General features: G+C 36.5%; 1 protein-coding gene across 1 annotated transcript in view; it reads left to right on the top strand.

Annotated features, from left to right (window-relative positions):
- UNC13C (unc-13 homolog C) overlaps window positions 1-19385 on the top strand; it is a 351117-nt gene that overhangs the window by 132758 nt on the left and 198974 nt on the right. Inside the window, exon 13 of the mRNA XM_046653916.1 lies at window positions 13964-14097. Within this exon, the coding sequence (XP_046509872.1) occupies window positions 13964-14097 (134 nt within the window). The remainder of the gene's footprint in view (window positions 1-13963; window positions 14098-19385) is intronic.

Consider the following 19385-nt stretch of genomic DNA (forward strand, 5'->3'; position numbering starts at 1 on the left):
TAAGGATTGAAGAGAAATTATTTATGTCAGTTTTAAGGATAAAATATCTAAAAATCACTTTCCTGAAACATCCAAGAATAGCCAAGCTTAAGAAGAAAAAATGTAAGGGTTATTTACAGTGCTTCAAAATTCCTTTAAGGGCAGAAAGAGTTTTGAGAAGGTGACAATGATGAAAACAAAAGAAAAATGTGGCTGACACTTGAGATATAGGCATAGAAAGCCTACAGAAAGTTTAAATTCTATAAACAATGATGAGAGTTACATTATTTTAGATCAAACTGGCTGCTAAAACCAATAAACTTAAATATGAGTGATAAATTTTACTCTCACTCATGTAGAGTTTGTAAACATGGATGTTCTAGATATGCAAGTGGCTCTTCCTGTCATAGGTTGGGTTCTCTGAAAACAGAGCCTGAAAGAAGATTTTGTAGGTAGTTTATTTGAGACATTGATCTCAGGAAAGAGAAGCTGAGTATGTAGGGAAAATGAGATAAGGAAGAGAGAAAAGCAATAAAGGGTGCTATAATGAGGTGATTATCTCTGTGGTCTACTGAGGCTCTGTTCCTTTGGGAGCCCACTGGGAAACCACATAGAACATACCTCAGAATTGTCCCAGTGGTGCGTTGAATGTTGTCTCTCCAAAAGATATGTCCACCCAGAATCTCAGCACGTGACCTCATATGGAATAAGGACTTTGCAGATGTCATTAAGGTAAGCATCTAGAGATTGGAGTAGGCCCTAAATCCAATGACAAGTGTCCTTATAGGAGACAGAAAAGAAGGCACACACAGAGAAGGCCATGTGAATATAGAGGCAGAGACTTGAGTTATGCATCCACAACCAAAGAATAGCAAGGGTTGCCCTCAGTCATCAGAAGCTAGGAGACAGGCATCAGAGGAATTCTCCCTCAGAGGCTCCAGAAAGAACCAACCTGGTCAACACCTTGATTTTGCACTTCTAAGCTCCAGAACTGTGAGAGAATAAATTTCTGTTGTTTTAAGCCACCCGGTCTGTGGTAATTTGTTATGGGAGCGCTAGGAAACTAATATAGGGAGGCTGAGCTGTTGACTCCTCTGCACTTCTGGGCCACACTTGAATGTGACAGGATGGCCTTTTGTGACTTTATAAAAAGTCCCAGGCAGCAAATCAGAGAGAGGTTGCAGCGAGTGCTTGATGTGGGACCCTGGCAACTACATGGAATCACTCACCCACCATAGGTGTGCTGAATTCAGGCGGGCTGAGGGGATGTGATGCTATTATCCACAAGCAGCTGCTTCACTCCTCCAAGCAGTGACTGAGAGAACTAGGTCTCTTCTATCTTGTGATTATACTATCTTAAACGTGGTACTAAAGTGATTGTCCTTTTACGTAGCAAACTGGAAGAAGGGAAAAGAGCTTGGAGGATTGTACACGGAAGGTTTACAGGCTATAGCACTTCTGCTTGCATTCTATTGCCTAGAACTCAATCATATTTCCAGAACTAACTGCAAAGGAGGCTAGGAAATATAGTTGTTCTGGTTATCTATTGCTATGCAATAAACAATACCAAATATCAACAGCTGAAAAAAAAAACCAATAATTTATTTGGCTCATGAATCTGCATCTGCAATTTGGGCAGGGCCCAGTTGGGATGGCTCATCTCTGCTCCATGCAGCAGTAGCTGAAGTGGCTCATCTGGAGCTGAAGTGTCCATTTCCAAAATGGCTTGCACACATGGCTGGAGGGTTGGTAACAGGTGTCATCTGGAAGGTTAGCTGAGGCTGTTATCCAGGGACCTTAGCTCATTTCCATACAGGCCTCTTTATGGATTCCTTACATTTCTCTCAAGTGCAAATTCCACTCACCCACTCCCAACTCCTCACAAAATTCTCATCCTCTTACAGCATCAGGCTCATGCTTGAGGTTCAGGATCCCTCTAAATCATGTCCAAATGGGGATGAAGCTCTTTGGGTCCTATTTCTGATGTGTGGTTCCTCTTGATCTAAATATCTGGAAACTAAAGGGAAAAGTTGTCTGCCCTCTCCCACATGCCCAATATACAATGGTGAGAAGAAACAGTATGATTGTGAAAGACATTTCTGTTCAAAAATAGGAGAAACATGATGATCACTTGCCCACAGAAATTCTGAAATGCAGCCAGGAAAGTGTTGCCAGTTCTTAATTGGTGCCCAGTCCTGCTCTCTGGGGATTATTCTCTATGACTCTTGGCTCCATTCTGTGGGTTCTTGGCCTTGCCCTTGAGTCATCTATCCTGTTCTGTAAGAAACAGCTCATTATTACAACTGAGTAGCCTTCTAGCCTGCTTCCTGCCCATCGAAGTTTGGAGATTCAAAGGCCTCTTTCATTTTATACTGATTTAATCCCTTTCAGTCCAAACTGATATAATTTATTTCAAATATCTGTGGGCATTCCACTAGACAAAAGCAATATCCATCTTCCATACTTGGATTAAAAGTCATGGGCTGTAGGACAATATACTTATGATTCTTAGAAGTCTTTTTGCCTACTTGAAAGGAACTGTAAGGCGTACCTGTAAGAGTCTTATAAGCCCTTTTTTCTAGCATAAAAATCTCGAAAGGAACTTCCTTAAGATTCTTAGAAACTCTACTAGATACACATTCAATATTCATAAGCGTCTCAGAAACCTTGCTTTAGACCTAGACATCTTGTGTGATCTTAGAATCATCCCAGTACAGCAGCCTCAATTTGATATATTCCTTGAAGCTATTTCTCAGATCAAGAACCTTGCCTTCTGGAGAGGTTAAGGATGAGAAAGTTTTACTCTTGAACCCAGGGAGTCCTGTTTTCTTTGTATTTCCTCTGAATTCTTCTTGGGAAATGATCCATATGCTTTTGGCTCATCTCTCTCTCCAGCTGTAGCTTATTCTACATGGCCATGAGAAACCAGTTGGTGTGTTCGTCCTGTCAAAGCTACCGGTTCACGTTATATTTCCTACTTACCATGTTTATTACAGGTGACAATGTTGACAAATTTTCCTCACTAAATAACAGGAGTTGCTTTAATATGGCCTAAAATAACAATTTCCTCATTATCCTTCAAGCCCTCACCAACAGGTCTTCTGATTTCACTAACAATCTCCTTGAAGCCCTTCTAGCTTCTGCCTACTACCACTCAGTCCCAAATCAATGCCACACGTTATAGGTTTTCATTACATTAACGCCGCACTTCAGGTATCAAATTCTGTTCTGATTCTCTATTGTTGAATAGCAAACCACCCTAAAACTTAATGGCTTAAAACTATAACAATAGCTTATTTTGCTCCAAATCTGCAATTTGAGCAAAGAGAACGGTAAAGGCGCATCTCTGCTCCAGGTGGCTTCAGCTGTTGTGGCTGACTGGAGCTGGAGGATCTACTTCCAAAATGTTTACTCAAATGGCTAGCAAGTGGGTGCTCTCAGTCAGCTGGACACTGCACCAGACCCGTCAGTTCTTCTCCACATGGACCTCTCTGCTACTTGGTATGTCCTCACAGCTTAATGGCTAGATGTTAACAGCAGGTGTTCCAGGAGACTGGAACTGGAAGCTGCCAGTTTCTTAAAACCTCAGCCTAGAAACAGACATAGGTCACTTCTGCCATATTCTGTTTGTCAAAGTCATTCATATTCAAGGGAAGGAAATATAGACACAGCTTTTAATGAAAGGATTATCAGAGAATTTGAAGACATCTTTAATCCTCCACAGTAGTCTAGCTTTTTACTCAAGGAGAAGGGGAAAACATTTGGCGACAGCTATCCAGTTTCTACCAAAGTATTTTAGCTTTCTAAAACAGTAACCATGCACTCAGTGGGTGTGAAGTTGCAGTTATACAAGATGAAAAAATTCTAGAGATCTGCTGTACAACGTAGTGCCTATAGTTAACAATAGAGTGTTATGCATTAAAATTCATTAAGAAGGTAGATCTCATGTTAAGTGTTCTCGCCACAGTGTGGGGGGAGGTGCAAAAAGACACAAGGACACTTTCCGAGGTGATGGATATTTTTATTACTTTGTAGTGCTGGTATCACAGGTGATACATGTGCCCAAACATGTATACATCAATACATAATGTATACATCAAACTGTATACGTTAAATATATGCAATTTGTATATATCAATTACACCTCAATAAAGCTGAAAAAAACCCAGTAGCCGTATATTTTTTTATCAACATCCTGTCAAGTACTCAAAACTTGTGAATTTTGTTTTCCTCTCTATGAATTTAGTTACAGACATATAGTCATAAAAATGAATATTAGAAAGAAACTCAGGGCACGTGGTCAATTTTTAGATACGATATAGACAAGGGATTTCTTGTATAGCACTTCCCATATGCCTCTAAATGTCTGGGAGTTTATAACCTTTGGAAATTTCTGATATTTAGAGAGTTTTTCCTAATGTTAAAATCTTCTCTATTGAAAATTTTACTTCCAAGTACTCATTTTATTTATTCCACTAAACAAGACAAATTAAGTTTATCTTCTAATCTCTTTCTATACAACAGTCTATCAAGTATTTGAAGTCAGCTATCACGGTACTCCTGAATTTCCTCTCTTTGGTCTAAGTATTACTAGTTCTTCTAAAGATGTGATATCTTAAAAGGAAAATAAATGCTTGCTAGATGTTACCTATTGCATTTTTCCTTTTTAATGCGTTTCTTTATATAAAGAGAAAAGGGAAAACTATTATTTTATCCATTAAAATAATGATTTTTTTATATTCAAGAAACTTTTTTATACATTTCTCTTTGGATTCTAACAAGAGCTTTGTCAATTAGACAAAACATATGCCATAAATTTAATTAAAGGTGAGTATTTGTCTGTTATGATAATAAATGTCTCTTATTGAAGATATTCTACCTATGTATTTTCTAGAATTATCAGAAACATAGGATTAGGTCTGTATATTCCTATTTCAATATTAGGAATCCAAAGTCAAGGAAATTAATTCCTTGCCCAGATTTGTGCAACAAGTTAATGGAAAGCTGAGAACAGACTTTAAGTTACTGATTCCATGTTCAATTATTTTTTCTATTATACCATCCTGTTAAGTAATTTATATATTTAAAGTCCATATTCAGAGTTATAAAAATTTATAGTGATGTAAAGATCACTTAACCATGTACAGTCTATTCAAATTCAAAGAACCATTTAGTGCTGTTAAAAAGCACTTAGAGTGCCCAAACACATTGAAATGCAGTTTTGGCAATTTAAACGTCAGCATATCTCAAACTTATTGAAACTGAAAGGACCAAGTGAAGATTCTTTGAATATTTTTCTGTAATAAAAATGAAGTATTCTAATCTATGGAAATTCCTTATTTTTCCTAACCAGGTTAACATGTTTTTAGTTTTCAATACTCTTACTTAAGACCGCTAGTTCTTCAAATTTTGTTCTCAAATAGCAACCATATATTAAATTGAGTATACCAGTAATTTCCTAGTTACTGTTAATTTAAAAAGTGATGTTTTACAAAGGGCTCTAGCATAGGAGTCTAAAACACCTGGAAGGAGCACCACGTAAATATCCAGTAAGATACTCCGCTTCCTCTTAAAATTAGGTAATTGTATGTATTTTGGAATCTGTCAGATGTAAAGGTGAAACAGAAGTCTTTTGCTATTATGACAAAATGTAAAATCTAGTAAACCCATGACTGATATTGGCATCCAGGAGGAACTATATCACTCTTCTTCCTAAAAACATGAGGCCTATTTTTACCTGACTTAATTACAAGTTAGTTGTGAACTCTTGCTATGAATGTGAGGATTTCAGACGAGCAGAGCCGTATGTGTAAATCCAAATTCCCAGGCCATACTTCCAGTTACCTACTTTAGTAGGCCTGCAACAGGAGCTCTAAAATCAAATATATTTCTATAAGCAACCCAGGTGATTCTGATGTAGGTGATCCATGGACCAGACCAAGAAAAACACTGGTCAGTGGCAGCTTTGAACATAGTCTCAAATTTCATTCCTCAGTATTTTTCTTTTAGATTCTCTGGATAAGTTGCAACTCATATTGTCCCAAGGCACTTTTGCTGTGGATTTTAAAAGCCAGTTACACAGTAACTCATGACAATTGGAATATAGACTCTGCCCTAGCTATACCAGAAAGGCATAGATGACACAAATTTGTCTGTGATGAAAGTAAACTCAGATAGATCCATGACATGGCCAGAAAACTAAGGGCTGTTCACTAAGTGTGTAATCAAGACGCAGCTCCTTAGAGACTCCAGGCAGCCAGCCTTATCCAGCCTAACTTCCCAAAATCTCTCCCGTTCATGGCCAAAGTTTAAATGACTTGCTATATGTCAGTAAAATTCTGGGGGAGAAGAAAGCATCTTTGGCAGTAGCATTAAAGACTAATAGTGAAATAAACTTTTGAAGTAGGTAGATCAAAGGTTATGAACTTGCAAATGGTCTAAGTAAGTGATGAATTGAACTTTCCCAAAGGCCAAAAAAATAAGTAATGAGAAATATTGGCATCACCTTAAAAAGGATTCCCCGTTTATATTAGATCTTAAGATATATAAAGAGGCTTCTTAGGTCATCAATTAAAAATACTAATGCCTTCATTTAGCAATGACTCTCACACTTTTTTTATTAGGAAAGGTGATAAATCCTGCTGATCAACAACTCATTTTGCTTCTTTATGCCTTAACAAAGAAATTCCAACTCTATTTTCGACTATTTAACTTGAGTAATTTTTAACTTCAGGAGAAGGGAGGTAGAGTGAGGTAGGCTCTCTTGAGAACATCACATTTTCAAGGTCTGGATTATTTGAATTATGACTTATATGACTTTGGATGGACTACTTTAAATTACATCAGGCTCAATATCTTCATCTGTAGAATGCAGAAATTGCAATAGATGTTGTCTGTAGCCTTTTCAGTGCCACAGTGTAAATAAAGAACAAAGAAAAGAGAGTAATGTGAGTGGGTCTATGAGCTCTTGGCAAAAGTTGAGAAGAAGCAAGACAAAAAAGATTTTCGTTTACTTTTGTATTGATTTTAACTTCTGTATCTCTTTCTCTCTTGCCTGGGGACCGTCTCCTTTATTTCTCTCCAGGTGCAAGACCCTAGAATCCAGCTGACTGTTTTTGTTTGAGTGACAAAAATCAGGGTTTGTAGAACTCTCTGGTGTGGCGACCAAGTTGCTCACACAAAGCTAATACATCTTAACAATCCTCCGCTTTCATTTTCTTCCTCTGGTAGGTGTGGAAGCCTCCACAAAATACTTTCACATCCTGCTTTTTTAACTTTCTGTCTGCCCCTTCGCACATAAGCAGATTCATGTCATTTTGCTTAAGTGTAATCAGTCAAACAGGGATTTAGCCTTCCAGGATTACCAAAATAAGCAATTTTAGTAAAGTCACTCTGGACATTGTAGTATCATTTTGATGGTTTTCTATTTAGGCAAGCAGCGTAGGGAGTCTGTAAAAAGCTGAGAACTTCACTCTCTGGATCTTTCTATTATGTCTACGGCTAGTTGTCCATACTGCCCCAGACTAAATGGAATTAAGCCAACGCTAGTTGGGAAAAGCCAAAGAAGGAACTGTGGTGATATGAACAGTAAAGATTAACTTGTAACTTTATTAGGAACTTTTGGGACAATAGGGCGCTGATGATAAAACAGTGACAATTAAGAAAGCTCTAAAACTGGGGGAAAACCAAACTGAAACTAACTTAGAACTAGACTCTTTATCAATAGCTCTCAAACTGCAAATGAGTGCTAAGCAGGTGTGAAAGTCTCAAGAACTCAGGCAATGTGTAGGTATTTCACATAAGCATCGATAACTTTATTCTTTGAAAGCTTTCCTTCTCATTCAAGATATATAACTCAGAATGAAAATCAGCTTAGTATTATTAGTGGGAGGTAATGGTTGTCACCTGTGTCTATAAAATATGTAACCTGGTCTTGGAGTTGTGGATATAAAGGAAAAAACAAGGCTATAAGTTTTAAAATGTGGTCTACATGTTTTGTTTTCAGTTAAGAAGAGGGGTTAAGAATTTAGGTAACCCTCAGTTTCTTCATCTCTGAAATGAGGATTATATTATTTGGCTTTGATATTTGGAAATGAATGAAGACAACCCAAATAAGAACAAACAGAGGATATTTATTAAGATCTTGCTGTAGCGAGGAAGGAAGCCAAATCACTTATTTGGCAAAGCCTCAAAGGTAGGCAGTGAAGTGGGAAAACTTTATAGTGAAAAGCAGTGAAGGCTGCAGATCTGATATATTAGACCTTGTTGGCGTGGGGAAACTGGGAGTCAGCTAACTAGAAGAAGGACATCCTATGAGATTGGTTCAGAAAGCATATTTAGCTTTCTCTGGTTGGTACTGAGTTGGAAATGAGGGCAAAATATAAGGAAACTGGCAGTCATTGACCAAGTCCTACCATTCTGGGCTGACGGCGGCAGAGGTTGTGGTTTGGCTTCCTGGGCTGCTTGGTACAGAGATTGTGGGTCAGATTTCTGTTAAATATGATCTGGCCATTGTTTGTTTGTGTGTTTAGTCTTCAAGGCTAATGGTTTTATGAACATGGAATGAGTTGAAGAGATGCCTCTGTTGCTGCTTTTGGAGGAGGTGGAAAACAGAAAAGAGAAGGCAGCAATATCTGGAAGAGAGAAGCAAGAAGGGTGGCTCCACTGATGTCAAGAATGTTCCACCAGTTGCCTTGGGTGAGGGGAAGCCTACACAAAGAAATTCTCTCAACCTGTCTAAGTGTAGGTAGGGTAGTACAAATGTCCTCCCTTCTCCCAGCTGATAAAATGTCCACAACGCTGTTCACAAGGATCTGAGATCCCCTAAGCGTCTGAAACTTTATGTTCTGCTTCCAAAACCACTGACAGTGTTCCCATTTTTCCAACCTGTGAACTACCAGGTTAAGATTTCCTTATCTCAGAAGTATGAGGAGGTCGCAGCCAACTCAGAGTCAGAGGAAGTAGCCAACATCTTATGTAAGCACTGTCTAGTTAATGATTTGATGCTAATTTGTTTTGCCAGTCTTTTTTATCATCACATTTTAAAACTTAATTCTTTTTAAATATTCAGGTTCATCTGTATCTCATTTTCTTTTTTACGTCTTTATATCCATGCCATTTTCCAGATTCCTAACATCTCAATTTTTCAGATTCCTAACATCAATAGACCTTGTTGCCAATATGTTTAATCTTTGCTTACCTGGACCTTGAACTAAAACCGTTTCACGTGCACACACAGCAGTCACCTACTTACACACAAATTCTGTAAGCTCTTTTCAGAGATATCACAGCTTCATTACCTTACCTGAGGAATCATTTTCCTTGGCTCTTCTAGAGCTCAGTTCTAGAGCCCTTCACTTAATTTCCATTCCTGCTTCCCACTCGCACAGGCTGAATGCCTAGACACTAATATCCTACTACCACAGTCTGCTGCCCTCTCCCTTTCTCACTCCCTACTCCCTTTAGATCTCTTTCTCCATCTTCCCTCTCATTTCTCTTCTTCCTTTCTCTGGATCAACGTATATATTTTTTCCAGCACTTTGACCAGTCTTGTCAAACACTCAAATCTCTTTCTCCTTTTCTAATTTCATTGCACTCCAATAACAAATCCAACACTCTGTTTTCTCGACTTCTAAATCCAGTACTGGAGAAAACGCATAATGATCCAGAGTAGTGTCATTATAAGTTCAGGAACCCACCCTCAGTAGAGCTCCCAAGCTACCTGGCAGTGCCATGATTCACCCGACTCAAGGCTTTCTCTCTCATTCCTGGCAAAGGCTATTTCAAACCTTTACTACTTACTCTTCCTCCTCTCTCAGGATGGAAATTCCTAGCTATCCTTTCTCACCATCAGCAAGACTTATCTGCAAGACTCTTTATCACTTGACTTGAAGAACAGGAGAAGCCATGTTCTTCATTTATGTTTGAGGCTAATCCTCCCACATATACTCCAGATCCCATTCTCTGCCATTTCAACAGGGGCCTCACTCCCCTATCTGTGCTTCTCTTTCATAATTTTTTCTTTTTCTTTAGAATTTTTCCCCAAGGTTTTGCCTGTGGCTATGAATTCTCCTCCCTCTCTTTGAGTACTCTTATTTACTCCATAATTTCAGCTTCCATATATACCCCGGAATTCTTCTGTCTACATCAGTAGTCCAGAATGCTTTTTAAACTCGAGAACAATCTACCTAATTACCTTCTGGATAATTCCACTTGATTTCTGCCTCTCTTCTTTCTCACTAACTAGGCAATGAGTTCTATCAATTTTCCTTATTAACTATTTCATAAGTTTAATTTTGTTAAACTTCCTGCTACTGCCGAGTTTTTTAAAACATAAATATCATTAAATAATTCCATATTTAAAATTTTTAATGATCCTCATCAAGTTTGGTTTAAGTGCAGTTTCCTTAAGAGGATACACAGGTCCTTCAGGATTTAACTGCATTGATCTCTCTAGACTTTTGTTTCCCAAAGTATGTTCAGAGGCACATTTATTCTGTGGAAAGTTTTGCAAGATAGAGTATGGACAATAGAATGAGAGTAAAGGGCTTTATCCAGTTCAAATACATTGGAGAAACTAATGCAACAGTGTTAGCTCTCATAGCAGTGGTTCTCAAACTGCCCTCTGAACCATCACTACCAGCATTACTTGAGACATCATTATATATGCATATTCTCAGGCCTCACCCTAGACCTACTGAATCAGACACTCTTGGGGTAGGTCCCAGCAGTCTATGTTTTAACAAGCCTTCCCAGCAATGTTGATATCCACTAAAGTTTGAGAACCACTGTCTTAGAGAATCACAATGCACATTAGCATATTACTCAAAGAAGTTTGGAAATACCTATTTAACTTTGTTTAAGCAAACATTTTCTTAACTTGTTTAAGTATGAGTCATGTGTGTGTATGTGTGTGGGAAATTCACTAACATCTAGTACAACTTATGTTAGAGAAACACTTTATCAAAAGCTTGTAGCCTCGTGTTACTAGTAATTCTCCAAGTATGCATCTGTCATATGCTTTTGCATTTAAACATCTCATCTTTGTATTTCTCTACCAAATATCTTGCCACAACCCTTGTCTGGCCTACTCTTTAGACAAGGCATTTCAAAATTATATGCTTACTGCACAAATAAGTGGAATGCCACAGAAATATTTTATAGTAATCTTAGAAGTGTTGCATGTTATTTCAGTGGTTTTTTTTTTTTTTTTTGCACGTAATATTCTCTATATACTGATCTCTTCTTCATGGAATATCTTCATATTTTCTTAATTGATATTATGAAAGTATACTGTACGTCTTTTTAGCTTGTGCATATAAGCTTCTCTGTAGGGGGAATATCCTTTATAAACACAACTATTGGAAACTTTTTTCAGCTGATCCTACGCCCTTGCAACTTTCCATTTTCAAAAACTCCTTTCCCTATTATACTCTCATAGACTTTCCTTCGTTTCCTTCCTCAGTAATCTATTAACAAAATTATTTTGTCACTATAATAATAACCATAATTAAAATTGAACTACTAAGTCACAGTTTTATAAACTTATTGTATTTTTATGTTATTAATGAGTTTATAATTATGTATTATACTTATATATAAGTATATATTATAAAATATATATTTTATGATAAATATTAATTCATAATGGTTTCAGTAAATATTAATGTACTTATTATTAGCTTCCTAAATTTCCACTACCATTATCTTAATTTTTCCATCCATAAGGTCAGCTGCCCTAGTGAGACTTCTAGGATATTAATAAAGTGTTACTTAGAAAAATTTAATTCTTAGGAAATCGGGGAAATGTTCTAATAGACGTGATTATACCCCATCGTTTTAAACATACAGTCTTTTAAAATGCACTAGTAAAATAGGGAAAGCCTAATTTATGATATTATTATGTGGTATGTACAAACTTAATGATTCTGCATCCAGTTTGATTTGTTCTGATGCAACATACAGAATTTGATGCAAAAAATGGTACCATCTTTAATCCTCTGATGTCATAAAAAAGAGTAATGGAAGTATTATTTGTGACAGCTAAGAACTTTGGAATCAATGCTTAGTCAACTACGTTAGTCTCTCCTCCTTTCCGTATCACTCTTTGCAGAATGATGATAAGTGACTGTGATGTTAGACATATCACCTATAGTCATTTCCTTTCATTTAGTCACATTACTTGAAATAAGTTAGACATATAGTGTGGCTAGGTACACATCATGATGATTAATGATAGTATTCTAATATAGTTCACTGAGGCCATCAGAAGCAATTTTATTTACAACCTGCACAACTCACCAGATCCTCAGGATTTCTAAATAAGATAGAGAGGGAAATGTATTGAGCTTAATGTAATGACTAAATAATAACATTGTGACAATAATGAAGTCCTGTTCACAAAAGAAGGAGACATTTCAATAGAAAATGTAACTTAAAAGTAGGAAGTCTAAATAGTTGTAAGCCTGTATTGCTGCCTTTTACCCCTTAAAAATTTTCTGATGTGCCTTGATGTACCTCAGGAATTGAAAGAGGAAGCCTGGCAAGGAGTTTCAAGTGGTTCTCAGGGACCAGATATACAAGGTTCTTAAGATCCTTTGGAGACGGCTTATAGTTCATTCTGGCAACTTGAAATAATTTGTGCCAGCCACTAATTTTTGACTATTTTAATTTAGTTCTCCAACTTTTAATATCTGTTGCAGTTTGAGCATAAAAATAAATCAGCAGTGCTTGGAAGTACCCTAGGAAAATACATGTCCCTAAAGGTACATTATAGTCTGTGTATGGAGGTCTCTAATAGTAAGTGGATTCAATACAGGGCTGTATTTTAACATAAGTGAGAACAATAATAGGGTAATGACTCATCCAAATCTGATTACATGTCTTGGGAAGCATTAGAAGATATGCATACAGTCATTCAGCAGAGAGTGACTGATCTTTGGATAAGATGTGGTAGTTGGATATAGCGATAGATTGGGCCAAATAAAATCTAATCCACCTTTTATATCAGAGAGCCCAAGAATTTCCTAAGCCACAATTTAAAGTGTTCAGATATCCTGGACCTATAAGCTTGTAAATAATTTAGCAAAAATAGTCAGAGAAGCCATATACCTCCCACTTATTTGTATACTTGAGTGAAAATTGTCTCTGCCTTTACCTTTTTTCCTAATTTAAAACAGTAAATGTAAAAGAAGAGCTCTAAGAAGAATACTCATTAAACAAAATAACCAGAATAACTTATCTGTATGTTTGAAAGAATTGTGTTGAGTTTGAAGTATATATGTGAAACATTTAAGATTGTTATTGTGCTCTGTTAATCTGAATGTAAATTTAGATCTTCCCAGGCAACACTATCTTTCTAGAGGTAAGAGTTGGAGAATTCATTCAGTGCGGTAAATTGAGAAGGAATCAAACATGACTTAAACACACAAATACACAAAAGAAAGATAGATTTACAAAGCTTTAGTTAACTAGATACATTTTTGGGTGGAACGAGAGAGTTCCAGGCCATTTGTGTAGCGTGTATATACTATAGAATTTAACAGTACCAACTTTGTAACCAGGCAGACTTGGGTTCTGCCCACTTACTACCAAAGTGACCTTAGACAAAATATTTAGGCGGGATAAACTTCACACACACACACCTTTGCACACACAGAATTCAACCTCTCCTTGGAAGAAGCTACACTAAAGGGATGATTTCTACAATAATAATTCCTAAGATCATGACCTGTACTAGTCTGAGGAAGAGATACCTCCATTCCAGGACCAAAGCATTTAGAAACACAAGCCCAGCCATTGTGACTTTATCCTATGGGATGCTGTTCAGTGAAAAAAGGAAACTTGAATTTAATAGCTTTGGAACACATGATCTAAGAGTTTTTCCATAACCACTTTTCTCTGATCCTCCTGTTTGACAGTAACATCTAACTAAAGTCATACTATTTAACCTTTTCTTTTGCATGTTGCGTGACCTTGTGAGCAGAGTAAGAAACAGGACATTCCTCGGGAAGATCAGGGACCAACCACCAAGAATTTGGATTTTTGGCCCCAACTTATTACACTGATGGTCACTATTATTGATGAGGATAAAACTGCCTACACACCTGTCCTGAATCAGTAAGTACACTGTTTTGGAAGTGAATAGATTTTATTTCACTAAAGTTAAGAAAACATAAAATATTTGAAGCATGGCTCATGACAATGACAAAGTTTTCCAAAATTAAACTGTAGAAAGCTGTATTTTTCTACTTTTATCAGTAACCATAAATTTGGTGATATTAAGAATTTTTAATTTAAGCCCCATTGAATGAGATTCTTTGGATATAGAGACAAACATTTCCCAAGATTTATTTTTATTTGAGGTAGAAAAGTTTCCTCTTTTCTCTGGTTCCTTTCATAACTATCCCATTGTCTCAAAAGAAAAAAATGCACTCCCCTCAAAACTAAAAAGAATGCTAAACTAGTATTAAACATGTTGCGTTGTGACTTTTTAATAATAAAGATTTGTCCAAAAAAATCTCTTTAAAAATATTTGTGTATCCTGGATTTAACAAACGATGTGATATTTAATAGAACAAGTCCATTTTCTCAAGCCTATGCCTCCATGCATAGAATTTACAAATTATAAGCCGGTAGTCAAGACAGATGGATTAAAAATCAGCGTCTGTTCTAGAAGAACAGACACTAGAAAAGTCTAAAATCATCAACTTATCAAAATGCCACTAGCTATGAGACCTTGGGCAAATCGTCTAATTTCCCTGGGTCTTAGTTTTCTCATATGTAAAATAAGGACATATTACTAGATAATTTCCTAGATCCAATCCAACTTTAATGTTCTACAGTTAGGATTTACTTCATGCCCACATGTTGAGGGCTATAAAAGCAAAATAACAGCTGATTCTGCCAACCAGGCACTTGCAATCTGGTTTATGGAGAGGGTATCCTGACATATTGGTAATACCTAAAATGCTGTGGGCAGCTGCGATAGCAGAAATAGACAAACCATGAAGTGGAACATCGAGTCGATTCAGACTTACTATGGACATCTTGTTTCATTATTTTTCACTCTCTAAACTGGTCAAGATAGGGTCAAAAAGCTTATGCTGAATTCGATTGAAATTCTAACTACAGAAGAAATAAATTTAAGTATCTCAATTTTCATCCTTTCCTGCTTCTTAGCCACCCATTTCGCATGCCCCAAATTCCTCCTGATTGTGGAGCAAATGCTCTTCTCTTTGATGTGCATCCCTGAGAGCATCATTAGGTTTGCCTTTCCACTGTCTTCTCCCTCTTCCCCTTATAGCCACTTCTCCTGCCTGATGGCAGACTGTCTCCTGACGACCATCTGTAGAGTCTTTGCTCTTTTATTCTCTTCTGATAGCCCAGGACTAGATCTTTTAATACATGACATGTCCTCAACTCATCCTGGGTAGCTTTGTGAAATAGATATGTTTTCTCATTCATTCTTTGGAACTTTCTTGAAGACAGAGTAGATTTCCTAAAGATAAGGAGATCAACAACTTGTTTCAAGACTGTGTCCTTGGGCTAGGACAGGCCATTTGATAAATGACTATTGAATGAAAACAAACGTCTGCTGAGCAATGCTAATTAAAAGTTATTTGAGGAGCCGGCCTGGTGGCATAGTGGTTAAGTTTGCACACTCCACTTCATCGGCCTGCGGTTGGATGGTGCAGATCCTGGACTTGGACCTATGCACTGCTTATCAAGCCATGCTGTGGCAGACGTCCCACGTATAAAATAGACGAAAATGGGCACAGATGTTAGCTCATGGCCAATCTTCCTCAGCAAAAAGAGGAGGTTTGCTGGCAGATGTTAGCTCAGGGCTAATCTTCCTCAAAGAAAAAAAACAGTAATATGAAAGGATTGTATTTTTAATCAAAGAAATTTTTTACCTTTACCAAATATAAAAAATCAGGACATGAGTAGGAAAAGATATATTATAAAACCATGGAATAAAGTTTCCCAGAATTATCTTTAATCATATACCAAAGATATACAAAGATTTTAGTTGACTTTTTGTAACTGTATTAAAGTAAATACATTTAGTTATGGCAAAAATTAAATTATGAACTAAATTAAATCTACTAAGTATAAGAATGAACAGTGACACACAGAAAGAAGAGAAATGTCTTTGTTGTGCTTTTTAGTTTTGTTTTTAATTTCAGAGTTTAGAGTCACTTTTCTTCTGTTAAAACCTAGCCCTAAAAACCCTGAATGCCTTCCCTCTACTTGGAATCTATGTTTTATGATTGTATTCACTCAGATTTTGAGGATATTTTCAAGATTTTTTTTTGCTTTCTAAGGATCTTTACATTTTGCTTCTCATTTAATTAAATCTATGTTTTAAATAAACTCATTTGGACAGTAAGGTATGGTCTTGGTAGCCAATGTTGCGTTTGTATAATTTCGTGAGATTTTCAATCACATCTGTTCCTTTATTTGTACAATGTGTCATCACATTTAGGTTTCACTAATTAACTCATCAGTTAGTTAAGCTAGCACAGTGTTTCACAAAGTAGAAAAATCCAGACCACTGGGGTGAGGGTCACATGGGCTGCTAGTTGAGTATGCAGATTCTGAGCTCCATCCCAAATCTATGAAGTCAAAATCTAAAGCTGGCACAGAAGCCTGCGCTGTCAATAGAGCATCCCTCATGTTCTATATACACTGATGTATGAGGGCACAGGCCAATTTGTGAAGGACATGTCAGGCTAAAACATGTTTTGGTTTTATTTTGAAGGCAATGGCAAGTGAACAAATGATTTAAAAATATGGGACATATATCTTTCAATAATCGAGACTTATCGATATAATTTATTGAATAAAGTGTTGTTATGACTTTGAAAAATCATTGTAAGCTTTTACTTATTCAAATTTGATAAAAATTTATAGTAATTGTAGAATGTAAACATGAGGAGAGGGATTTGTTTTATTTTGTACACTAGTATATATCCAGGCATATATATTGGTTGAATAAATGAATAAATTAAGCTAAATCCATATGTATAGTTGGTATCTGTTTTCTCTGTCCTACTCCATTGATTATTTGATGTACTAGAGTATTTCCTTGAGCAATATTTATTCGCATTTTTAAAATTCTTTTTTATGAAAGGCCTTTCTAGATGCTTGTAGAAATTTCACCATTTCATTGAAACTGAAAACTATGAAATAGAGTATTTTTAGATCTTTAGGTGTGGGTCTTTCTCTCTGTTTTTAACAGATTTATTGAGGTATAACTGAATACAATAAAACGGCACATGTGTACAGTATATAATTTGATTAGTTTTGACATGTGTATCTAGCCACAAAACCCTCACCACAATCAAGATAATGAGGATATTATCCATCAACCCAATGAGTTTCCATGTGCCTTCTTAACCTACCCCAGGAAGCCACTGGTCTGCTTTATGATACTATAAATTGGTTTGGAAATCTTATCCTTTTATATGAAGGAATTATGTACTATGTACATTCTTTTGTCTGACTTCTTTCACTCATTACAACTATTTTGAGATTCATCCAGGTTGTTCTGTGTATCCACATTTTGCCTCTTTTTATTTCTGAGTAATATTCTACTATAGAGATATACCACAAAATATTTATTCATTCATGGCTTAGGATGAGGGTCAACATTTGGATTTTTTCCAGATTAGATTGCAATAAATATTTGTTTACCAGTTTTTGCATAGACATATTCTTTCATTTCCCTTGGGGCATATGGTAGGTCCATGTTTAACAATTCTTAAAACTGCCAAAATACTTTACAAAATGGTTGTATACTGCCAACATTTGGCACAATTAGACATCTAATTTTAGCCATTCAAATAAGTATATAGCGTTATTTCATTGTGGTTTTAATTTGCACTTTCCTAATTACTGATGTTGACCATCTTTTCCTGTGCTTATTTCAACTCATATATCTTCTTTGGTGAAATATCTGTTCAAATCTTTTTGCCATTTCCAAATTGGGATGTTTATCTTCTTATTATTGAGCCATAATGGTTTGTTATATATACTAAATAAAGGCCTGCTGTCAGATATAGAAGCAATATTTTCTCCCAGTTTTTCTTTTTCATTTTCTTACTTGTGTCTTTGAAGAGACTTTTTCTTTTTTAATTTTGATGGAGTGGTCCAATTTTATTGATTGTTTTCTTTTATTATTTGGACTATTGTGTCCTATTTAAGAAATCTGTGCAACACCCACAGTCAACTTACAACCACAGTTTTCTTCTAGATGTCTTATGTTGAGGTCTATGATTCATTTCAAGTTAATTTTGGTATATGGTTTGATATGGAGTTGAAGATTCTTCGGAATTTTTTTTCATAAGTTTATCTAATCTTTCCAACTCCACTTGTTAGAAAAACTATCCTTTCTCCATTGAATTACTTGGGCAACTTTGTCAAAAATCAATTAACTATGTGTGCTAGAGTCTGAATCTGTACTTTCTGTTACATTGATCTATTGATCCACATATCAATCAGTCTAGTCGTGGTGAACTTTTTCAGCTTTTGTTTGTCTGGAAAACTCTTTATATCTCCTTCAATTCTGAGGGACAACTTTGCCAAAGAGCATTCTCAGTTGGCATTTTTTTTCTTTCAGCATTTTGCATATATCATCCCACTCCCTTCTGGGACCCACATCCCTCCTTTTCTGCTGAAAAGTCCACTGACAGTCTTATGGGGACTCCCTTATATATAGCAAGTTGCTTTTCTCTTGCTGCTTTTAAGATTCTCTCTGTCTTTCATATTTTCTATCTCTTTGTTGAAATTCTCACTTTGTTCATGCATTGCTCTCCTGACCTCAGTGAGCATCTTTATGACCATTATTTTGAACTTTCTATTGGGTAAATCACTTATCTCCATTTCATTAAGATCAGTTTATGGTAATTTATCTTGTTCTTTCCTTTAAAAAGTGTTCCTTTGTTGCTTCATTTTCCTTGACTCTCTATGTTGGTTTCTGCACATTAGATAAAAGAGCCACCTCTCCCAGTCCTGACAGACTAGTCTCATCAATCAGCCCAACCCAAGCTCCTGGTTGTCTCTCAAATCTTTACGATTATCCTAGCCTCTGTCTTAGTTCTTAGTGGCTCTTGTATTTGAGGATGTACCAAGGCCTGTCAGGAGGATAGCAGTCAGCATCTAGATGCAAGCTAATTAGAAGTCAGACTCTCAGGCAACAGCTGGAAAAGCATGTAGTTAAGCCCCTTCCAAAGAGAAACTGGAAGATGGGCATTTTTGCTTGCTCCCTCTGTACTGAGCCCAGTTATATAGCCAGTTGGGGGGGCTGGTCACATAGGGTGCTCTTGCACCTGCTGAAAATTTGCTTCTTCATTTGCTATAGTCCTATAGGACTTGTGAATGCAAGCCCCATTGGCTATCAGAGG

The sequence above is a fragment of the Equus quagga genome, chromosome 2 (genome assembly GCF_021613505.1).
Source record: "Equus quagga isolate Etosha38 chromosome 2, UCLA_HA_Equagga_1.0, whole genome shotgun sequence".
Classification (NCBI taxonomy): domain Eukaryota; kingdom Metazoa; phylum Chordata; class Mammalia; order Perissodactyla; family Equidae; genus Equus; species Equus quagga.